Source organism: Mus caroli, chromosome 12, assembly GCF_900094665.2.
Source record: "Mus caroli chromosome 12, CAROLI_EIJ_v1.1, whole genome shotgun sequence".
In the NCBI taxonomy this organism is placed as follows: domain Eukaryota; kingdom Metazoa; phylum Chordata; class Mammalia; order Rodentia; family Muridae; genus Mus; species Mus caroli.
The window spans coordinates 104,873,995-104,884,635 of NC_034581.1; the positions used below are offsets into that span (position 1 = coordinate 104,873,995).

Sequence of the window (10,641 nt, forward strand, 5' to 3'; positions counted from 1 at the left end):
CCTGATGGCTCTACCAAAACCTTCAGACCCCGGCACACGAGCCGGTCCGCACCGAGGGGGTGGGGACAGGCCGCGCAGTAGGCGGGACGACGCTGCGGAGCGTTAGGGCACGTGGGGCCGTGTCGGCCAATGGCGTGGCGTCGTTGAGGGCGGCGAGGCGGGGAGAGGGCAGCGTGGGGCCGGCGCGGGGCGGGGCCTGGGGCGGGGGCGGGGCCTGCCGGGAGAGGGGCGGAGAGACGCCGCCGCCGCTGCCGCCGCCGCCGCCGCCGCCGCGGCTGCCGCAGCCTCTGGGAGCCTGGAAAAGGGGAAGCGAGAGCGGACGAGCGACTCAGTCCCCGGGCGGCGGCTGCAGCGGCGGCGGCGGCGGCCGGGGCGGCGCGACGGCCGGGCCGGGGGCGCTTCTGCTGCTGCAGCGGCAGTGGCGGCGGGCGGAGGCAGGGGCGGCGGCGGCGGCGGCCCGCACCAGCCATGCCGAATAAAAACAAGAAGGAGAAAGTGAGTCGGGGTGGGGGGCTCCGGGACGGGGTCTGGGGTCCCCGCGTCGGCGGGTAGGGGCGGGGCGGCAGGTCGTCCAGGCTCGCGGGCGGGCCCAGGGCGCTGGCAGGATTGCATGGAGCTGGGGAGGCCGCTCAGGCTCTGAGGTGGCGCTGAGGTGCCGCGGTCGCTCTGGGTGGCGGCTGATGCGCCGTGCAGTGCTCTGCGTGGCGGGGGCTGGGGTGCTGGAGCGTTCCGGACTCGCCCCAGAAACCCTCACTTGTGAGGTTTAAGGGTGGGAGGGGAGAAAGGGATGGGCCGAGAGCTGGGGTTATGTGTCCCTACCTGGAGTTTTCACCTCCCTCCCCCGCCCCCCAACACAGACATGAAGAGAAACGGAATTTGAAGGCTGCTGGTACTGTGAATATACTCAATATGATGTAGTTTGCTGCTGACATATTAAAGCCATCTGAAGCTCTCAGTGATATGTATCAATTTAGAAACTGCGTTTGAGCGGATGCTTAGCGGTCCAAATATTGAGAACACTAATGGTTTTTTGTTGTTTGTTTGTTTTTTGTTTTCTTGTTTTTGTTTTGTGATGATTCCCAGGAACCACCAAAACCGGTGAAAAGTGGAAAAGGTCCAAAAGAAGGACAAGATACAGCAGAAGCAGAGGTAACCTCTGGACATGCTCATTGTTATTCTTGATCAGCCTTTAATCTAGGGTCTAACACGGAGGCTATACAAACCAAAGTGTTTCTGAAGTCTTCATATGAGTTACTTATTCCCCCCCACACACACTTTTATTAGAGTGTGCACAGCGAAACTGACATTTTAAAAACAGTTTTGTGGCTTCTAACAGAGCTCAAGCCCTCCCAGTGAACTGGTCTTAAATGGAGTCTCTAGCTTTAGGGTTTGCCCCTCGTTCCTTTTCTGTGTCTCTGGCTCTCTCAGTGACTTCCATGGTCCTTGCTTTCCTTGCTGCAGCCTTGAACTGGTGTCCTGGGCAAGCTTCTCTTCTGCTGATGTCTGGTCCTTTTCAACTAACTGTGGATGTGTTTTGGTGGCTCTAATTTGGGTACTTTTTTTTTTTTTTTTAAACAGTCTTCTATTTCCTTTCCCACAAGCTCCCCCATCCTCATTGGTGAATCTTGACTTTTCTTGCTTCCTGGCTTTGGCTTATTTCAAGAATATCTGGAATGATCCCTTGGGTCATTTGGTGGAATCTGTGATCCTTAATAGAGTTGTGCCCTTGGGGGATTTGCAGGGCAGGCCCCTTGCCCCCCTTTTTTTTTGGTTTTGTTTTGTATCTCATTGTCTTGGAACTAGAGTGCCCAAGCCAAGAGGCTCAGGCTTTAATTTCAGGGCACCTGGAAGCTGCTCCTTAAGTCTCCCCTCTCCAGAGCTGGATCATTGAGATTTTACCACAGACATTTCTAATTTGTGGCTGTTAGGCCTCTTCTTCCTGAAAGCCTCATTAGAATGAGTTAAATTCTGCCCTGACGATAATCTGCAGGGGTTATTTTAGCTCCAGGTTGTCTCCCCCCCCCCCCCCAATTTGGTGTGTTCTGTGCCTCCCTCCTCTGCAGCAGGTGGTTCATCCCAGCAAATCTGTTGCCCTCCCTAGAGCTGAAAGCAGAAATCCAAAAGGTTCCTGAAATACCAGTAGATAGGATCGTCTGTGCCAGTCTTTGCCTGCCCTTTCTGAACAGCGGATCGTGACGCCTTTCCTGGGGCCCACTTGTGTCTGACTGCCTTCCACAGCCAGCCCTTCAGCAATTTTTACAGGACGTGTAGTTGCTTTGCAGGGCATACACCGTGTGCTTCCTTGTCTTGTCATTAGGACTGCTAAAACTTCTTACCGTTCCCCAAGGCTTTCTCGCTCAAACATACCTGTGTCCCGTTGCTGTTGGGGGGGGGGGCGGTCACAGAGAAATATCAGTATGTGTATTCATTTCTCCCTAGTTTAGCAAAAGAACCTTGCTGTAAGGGTAGGATGGATGTTAGGTTTGAACCCCCACCCCACCCCCCAAAAAAAAACCCCACCCCATCCCAGTTGAAAGATACCTTTACCACTGTTGTGTAACTGTATGTGGGGATTTTACTGTCAGTCATGTAGGGCTCTGGAGTGTGGCCTGCAGTGTCCCATGTGATGCCCCAGTTGTCTTTTTGTATCTTTTCTAGTGCTACTGTCTAAGAGCTGGAGTCACAGAGCTTGAAATGGCCACTGAAAAGCACTGAGATGTTGGGCCCTTCACCCCTATCTCAGAAGGATGCACGAGGCAACATGGCATGCTAAGCTTGACCCTTGGCAGATCACTGTTGAAACTATTTCCCAGGAATACAGATCCTGGAAGTGCAGTAGTTCCTGTGACCTCTGAGTTACTCTTTCTGATAGCTGTCTCCTCCCCTCAGCCTTGGGCTCTGTTCTTCCCTGCTTTTCCCACCCACTTAGCAAGTGTGATTGACTCAGCGAGTGAATTAAGTCTTGACTGCACTCGCTCCTCTCCTCCTATTACTCTGGCTTTGAATATTTTAGCCTGAAGAGTGTAAATGGGTTTGGTATTCATGGTTGCTCTTGGAGCCCTTCTAATGTCACGTCCCCTCAGCAGCAGCGGTGGTCCATGCTGTCCCGTGAAGGCTCAGAGCCTAGACAGTTCCCACATTCCAGTTTTACAGCCTGGGGAGTTAAACAGGGCAGGTGTGCAGCCATGGGTGAGCTGCGAAAAGGCCTGGGAAGTAATCCCAGTGAGATTCGAGAAGTTAGCCTGTGATTGGCTTAGCACACCACTAAGTGAAGAGTCCTTACGCTGGACATTCGTCTGGCCTCACGAGAGACAAGGCATCAAGTGGTTTACATCGAAGAACACTTTTTGGCTAGCCCGTGGCTTTTTAGATAGGAAGGAAAAGAACTGGAGTGGAAGACAGCATGAGACACACTGGAAGGTCCTCCAGGCTGGGAGTGAGAGCAAACGGGGATTCAGGCCTGTCAGGAGTGATGCACGCCCTTGCCTTGTGAAACGTGTTTCCTCGTCTCTTGAGACAATTTAGTGAGCTGAAGATGTTGGGGGCCCATTTTTACTGTGCGGGATAGATTGGGCCCTGCTTTGCCTAAGAAGTTTTTCCCTGTAAGATGCACAGCAGCGTAGATCCAGTAGTGTAGTTGTGGGGCCTGTTAAAGGTTGTTACTGCTGCTGGACATTAGTACATTTCTCTTTCCTTTTCTTCTCTGTCAAGTAGAGTATGGTAAAGTTTGACTTGTTGCATATTCCTGTGTGTCCTGAAAATAAACATTTCTGTCCAGTGCCAGATACAGGTTTGTTTGGTAGTGTCTTTAACTGACAGGCCACAGCTGACCCACGGGCTACTTGAAGTTAGAAAACGTGGAGATGGACGGAGAGAACAAATTATCACTTGGATACAGAGGAACATGACTAGGCACATTTTTATGAATATTTAAAATCCTAAATTACACTGAGATCTAGACATTCATTTTGCAGGATCAGGCTATTGGATGGTGTTGCTGTATTGTCTTATCGTGTTTTTAAAATCTGTGTACTTTGTCCAAAGTTGAGATTTTTTTTTTTAAATATGTTGATGATTTTTATAAAGTGATTTGTTTTGGGCACATTAAAGGTTGTTTGAGTCTCGTTGAGTCTGTGCATTTTGCATGCTGGGCTCAGTTTTGTTTGAAAGTCTTTTCAGCATCTCTTATGTAACATGCAGTGCTTGGAAGGAAGCCGGAGCCGTCTTCGCTCAGACTTGGTCTCTCACGTTGACCCTGTTTACCTTTATGAATCTCCTGTCCCTTTGCACTGCCATAGCCCTCGGAGGAAGGGATAGTAAGGCGGAGGCTTGCCAGGGGTCACGTTACACTGGGAGCCAAATAATGTTTTTCTGTAAGTTAAACTAAAATTTATAAAAGTTATTAATCTAATAACAGCCATTACGTGGGAACATAGGTAAAAATTCTATGAAAATATCTTTCAAAATTATTTCAGGGCTTTCTGTTCACTGTCTGTGGATTCTTGAATAAGTTGGAAGGTGACTGTGGGAGTAGTTTGGAAAGAGCCACATGGTCACTTATCTGACATCCTTTGTGGAAGGGCCAAAGCCTCCATCCATTGGCTGGCTCTTTTCAGACCTTAGGTCGGTGCCCAATGCTCAGGTGCATAGAAAGATGGTGCAGCCTCAGATGGGAGAGCTTGGGAGTTGTTGGGAAATGGCTACTCCGGGTTGGCTGCCTTCGGGCCTCAGAAGCACCTGGGTCTTCCGTAAGCTGCTTTCCCCCACCTCCCACTCCTCATCCACGTGTAAGCTGATGGGTGGGAGACCTGGTGCCTACGCTGGTATGGAGGCAGGGGCTTTGCGAGAGGCTGTTCCCAGCTGCATTTATCCTTGACCTTACCTACTAAATGCCAGTAGCAGGCATTGCTGAGTGTCTCCAGAGGACAGACTCACCCCTGCTGAGCCCTGCACTGAAAAGACGCTCTACAGAGTGTGCACATTTGCTTCCAGAGTGCGTCTGGCGTCCCCCGGTATGCTTCCATGTTGAACAGCAGTGCTCAGACAAAAGGGAAGGGCCCTTTACATGCCTCAAAGGCATTGAGAACCCAAACAGATTTTATGTAGGTGGTTACAGCTCTCTTACCCATATTTTTCATATTAGAAATTAAAACAGAAAAAAATTCAAGTATTCATCAATTCAGCTAATAATAGCAGTAATACTCATTACATATTAACAAAAATAGCATTTGTGTGAAAATAATTTTTTTTAAGAAAATTCCCTGAAAAGAGGGGCATTGTTAGGGAGCTGGAGAGATGGCTCAGCGGTTAAGAGCACTGACTGCTCTTCCAGAGGTCCTGAGTTCAATTCCCAGCAACCACATGGTGGCTCTCAACCATCTGTAATGGGATCTCATGCTCTCTTCTGGTGTGTCTGAAGAGAGCAACAGTGTACTCATATAAGTAGATAGATAGATTGATTGATTTTTGAGAAAAAGGGGGGGCATGGCTTTAGGTCTTTTGGACTTCTTTAGCTGCGTGGTCCATTTTGGTAGCACATATATAACTCACACAAATCTTGCTGGCGTGAGACTGAAGTGAACTCACGCAATCCCATCGAAGTTGCTGTGAAGACAGTCTGGCTTCCTGGAGCACCAGCTCAGGCTCGTCTATCTGAAATTTAAGATGTATATATTTTTAACAATTTATATTTGTTTATGTGCATGAGTGTTTGTGTGTCCTGTGTGTGTCTAGTGCCCACAGAGGCCAGAAGAGGGTGGCCCAAACTGGCTTTCCAGGTGGTTATGAGCTGCCGTGTGGGTGCTAGGACTAAAACCAAGGTCCTCTACAAGCATGGCAGGTGCTCTTAACTCTTAGGAGCCACCTGTCCAGTTCAGGGGAAGGCTTTCCTTCCTTAAGCCATATTTCTTTTGTCTAATATAAACGTGGGAAATAATTTGCCATCACTTATCCACGGCACAGTGCTTTGGGCCTGTGGCTCGCCTGCCTTATTAGATGAGTCCTCTGGGGCCAGCTACTTAACAAGATCCGTGCTTGTTTGCACTCTCCATGTGTTAGTCCGGCCCTACAGTGGAGAAATACAGTGGTCAGTGGATTTAAAAAGTGCTTAGAAGGTTGGGAATTTTGCCCAACCGTGGAGCGTGTACCTAGGGAGTGCAGTGCAAAGGCCTTGTGGTTAGTCCTCCGCACTTGATAAATAGTGCCAAGAAAGGGAGAGCTTCAGGTCAGCCCGCTTACTGTTCCATTATTGTAAGTTATAAATAACCTTTAATTATTATTTGTTTTATGATTTCTAATCCCGAAAGGAATTTCAGGGCAGAGCTTTCATTCAATATTATTGATTTTAAGTAAATGATGTCATACTAGCTCAGATGATACGGCAGTTAGGACTTTTCTCTTTGTTTATATCTGAGTCAGGGTCTTATTACCATGTAGCCCAGGCTAGCTAGCCTCTTACCTCAGCTACTCAGATGTTGAGATTGTAGGCATGTGCCCACACCTGAACTTCCTCTGCTGTTTTGGGAAAGTCCTAAGCAATAGAAAACTCTTAGTTGGCAAAAGAATAACTGTCTCACAGACCTTGCTAGAGAAGATGGGTGGTAAATGTATCCATCTCTTCAGTCTGGGCCCAGTTAACGCATTTCAGAATGGGCTTTCCACTGAAGCGTGGTTCTCCTTCCTAATACGTTCATTTGGACACTGCTTCTTGGAAGAAGATATTTTTGCTGTATTTTGCAAGGCAGTACACTTCATGGTGATAAACAGATAGATGATAGGTGGGTGGGTGGGTGGATGGGTTTCTGGCCTGGGCATCGTTGGCCCTTTTGGCACCTGTGAGCATGGTGCTGAGGATTGTGGGGATAAGAAAGCCAGTGCAGTCCTGACCTGCTTAGAACGTAAGCATTGGCTGAGGTGTGACGTATGCTCCCGTTGCCTCTGGACAGGTCTGTGTGCGTGGGAGTTTCTTGCCAGTTCCCCTTAGTCGGTGTTGAATGGAGGGGCCTAGGTAGGGCCCATCTCCTAGAAAGAGCCAGATGCTGCTTTGGGTCAGGACGCCAACGCTTTTAGCACCTAAGCGGACAGGACCAGGTCTGTGGGGGACAGGCAGGGGAAGAGATGGGAGAGGTAACCTAAACATGGAGGCACAGATAGCTGCAGGGGGAGCACAGGCTTGTGGACAGCCACAGGACAGAGCAGAAGTTTCCCTGCCCTTGTAAAGGAGCTAGCTGTTCACCATGGTCACCAGCTAACTACCCAGCCACTGGCATGGCTCACAGGACGTCTTCTTGAGGCACAAGACAACTGCCCTGAAAGCTTCAGTGATGGGAAGAGCCTGCAGTGTTTCCCAGATGGTGGGTGCACCCTGGTCCAGGCTGAGCAGCACTGTCTCGGTTCCTCTACTTTCCCCTGGCTGGGAGCAGTACTTAGTAGTTGTGCTGCTTCCCAGGCCGCAGCATCCCTGTTTCTCCACCTGGGGGAGTCAGAGAACAAGCCTAGAATTTAAACTCCAGGGAGAGGCTAAAAGCCTTCACTCAGGGTGCACAGAGCTGCCCTTTATCTTTGTGTGTGTGTGGTTTTTTGTTGAGAAGCGTGACATTGATAGATGAGTTCCCCACACTGTACAGCCTGCAGGCGTTGGTGTAGCCACAAATGTTAGCTTTGTCCAGGGAGGAGCTCAGAAGTTGGCCACATCAAGCGATTTCATTTCAACCTAAAGTCATGAGAATTAAAGTCAAGTTCCTTGGGTTAGCCGCATTTCAAGTGCGCAGTAGCCCCGTGTGGCTCGGACCTACCAGATGTGGAGTGTATATAGTGTCTGAGAGAGTCCCTCGAGGGAGAGCTGACAAGTAGCCAGACAGTATTTTACACAACCACTTCTAACATGAGCGAACAGATTGTAGTTTAGCTCCACTGGCTCTCTTTAATAATACAAATTATCAAAGTTCCGATTAAACATTTAAACAAAAAGAAGAAACAAATAGGCAGGAGAAGAGAATAGCTAAACTTAAAGAAAAGAAGACACAAGAGAGAGTACTTTGGTAAGGTGGGAAGGCGCTGTGTTTACCTCTTGGTCCATGACAGGCCTCCCCAAGTTCCACATGTGAGGAGACTCCATTTTCTTAGGTGAGGGACCTTGAGAGACCCAAGAGAAGGCACATGGCGTCACAGTCATTCTTGCAGACAGTATCTTGTATGTCTACATTTTTATAGGTGAAAACATCCATGGTTAAAATGCAGTATGAAGGCTGGGGTGTTGTCAGTGTGGAGCGCATGAGTGCCTACTGTGCATTAGACCCTGGGTCTATTTTATTAAATCATACGGGAATCTATCCTCACTGCACACACAGCCTGCTTTCAGTGTTCAGGGACAGTCTTGCCAAGGATTTGACATTCAGATGGGACTCTCTTCCCAAAGGGGTGATAGGCAGGTGTTGGGGCATTTGGAGCCAGAGAATGAGGGCAGATAACTGGTGGGTGAGTGGGTTTGCAGAGTAGGAGAAGGTGGCTATTCATAGCATGGTACCCTGCCTCTGTGGGTCCCTGGAGCCAGGTCACATCCCCTCCTCTGAGATTCCCCTTTGAAGATTCATCTTAGAGAACTCTGCCCAGAGACAACTATGGCACATGACCCCCAGTATTCTTGCTACCAAAGGTCACAGCTCTGTGAGTCTTTTCCTACCACTGGGAACCAGGCTGGCAGGTTTTCTCACATCCATGGTCAATGATCAGAAAACTCTCATTCCTCTCTGTTTCTACCTCTCAGCAGGAAGTGTTGGCCTAGAAAAATAAGCTTTCCATGAAGGGCTAGATATAACTGTCGTAGGCCTTTCGGGCCTAAAATATTTGTATGGTTTGTCCCAGCTGCTGACTGTGCTATTGTAGGAGAGAGCAGCCTTAGACAATGGCCAGCAAACAGGTACCACCTTCTCACAAAACTGCCTCTCATGGAGTCGGTGGAAGCAGGGCAGTGTGGCCCAGGGATTTGGCTTTCTGGCCCTGGTCCAGGGTGCATTCATGCAACTGGCCACTCAGAGAAAGTGGTGGGGTGGTTGGTTATCAACAGGCTTGGACCCCCATCTGAAACCAGCCCTGGTTAGCTCATGGCAAGGAGCATCCTTCGTGCTTGCCTCCATTCACCATCGTGAACCCCTTGTGATCCCAGTGGCTTGGCCCTGCTCTATGGCACAGTAGGCATCTCACATGTACTGGTGAATTCTCAGAGCTGCAGAGTTTGAATGAAGGAAACATGCTGTTTGTTCCGTGTAGTAATCCCTTATATGGTAAGACGCTTAGAAGTGAGGCTCTGTCACCAAGCCAGTTGCTTATTTTGCTGGTTGAATGAATAATTCTGAAGCACCGAGACTAACAAGCACCCATGTCTCTGTTGCCCAGAATTCTCTCACTCCACGTTTAGGAGGAGGAGGAGGATGGCTGCTCTACAGGAGGTGGTGGGGAACACAAGTGACATTTGGACTTTGGAGGAGGCATTGCCTGTTAGAAAGTCCTCACCCTTTCTTGATATCTATATTGTTTCTCTGGGGTAGCCTCTGCCACCATGCCCAGTAGCTGTTGGGAAGACTTGGAGAGTGGCCCATACCCACTGTGGCAATAACACAAGTCAGCAGGGGCGTGCCTGGGTGGCTTGCTGCCCCAGCTCCTCATGGCAACTGGTAGATAGTTCTACTTTCCCTCCTCTCAAGAGCTTCTCCTGGAAGGATCCAGAATCCAAGTGCTCGGGCCCTGTAAAGGACAGAAAGATCGCTGCCCTGTGCCCCAGAATACCGTAGATCACCCTGCAGCTGCCTGAGGTTCCCCAGGGATGCGGGTGATGAGGCCAGAGTCTGCACTCAGAGCTCTCAAGAGGAAAGTCATCTATCTTGCTCTGAGTTTGATGAGCAACACTGCGTTTGAGATTAGTATGTCAAACACAAGAGCACCGACTGCTCTTCCAGAGGTCCTGAGTTCAATTCCCAGCAACCACATGGTGGCTCACAACCATCTGTAATGGGGTCTGATGCCCTCTTCTAGTGTGTCTGAAGAGAACAATAGTATACTCATATACATAAAACAAATAAATCTTTTAAAAATAAGAAGAAGGCTAAGGGAAACCCTGGGGTCTCTTATTAGACCAAAGCACGCCTGCCGTGGTCTCCAATCCAGGACAGCGGCCAGAGGGAAGAATCAGGGGTGGGATTGCTGGGTCACCTGATGGTTGTTCAGTTCACCTACTGAGGAATTATAGCTCTTCCCCAACTCGAAACACACACACACACACACACACATACACACATACACACACAGTACACACACAGTTGCCAGGCATTGCTATCTTCCATTTGTTTGAACCCGCTGCTGATGCTGAGGCTGTTGGCTGGTCCGGTGGAGCACCTTTCTGTGCGCCTGTAGCCTTCCTCTTGTTGAGTTACCGGGAGAAGTTTTTGTATTTTGGCTACTAGTAGACTGTCATCAGATATGTAATCCACAAGTATTTTGTCTTTATCAGTTGCATTTTACTTTTTATAATGCTTTTTATGTATAAAAAGTATATATATATATTTTTTGTTTTGTTTTGTTTTGTTTTGTTTTTTGTTTTTCGAGACAGGGTTTCTCTGTATAGCCCTGGCTGTCCTGGAACTCACT

At 49.1% G+C, this 10,641-nt stretch overlaps 1 protein-coding gene across 5 annotated transcripts in view; it reads left to right on the forward strand.

The window, feature by feature from the left end:
- Positions 1–417: 417 nt before the first annotated feature.
- Positions 418–10,641, forward strand: part of Ppp2r5c (protein phosphatase 2 regulatory subunit B'gamma) — a 149,079-nt gene continuing 138,855 nt past the window's right edge. For all 5 annotated transcript variants that reach the window (XM_021179517.2, XM_021179519.2, XM_021179520.2 and 2 more), the window contains exons 1-2: positions 418–495; positions 1,084–1,149. In XM_021179517.2, the coding sequence (XP_021035176.1) occupies positions 469–495; positions 1,084–1,149 (93 nt within the window). In that variant the 5' untranslated portion in view covers positions 418–468. The remainder of the gene's footprint in view (positions 496–1,083; positions 1,150–10,641) is intronic.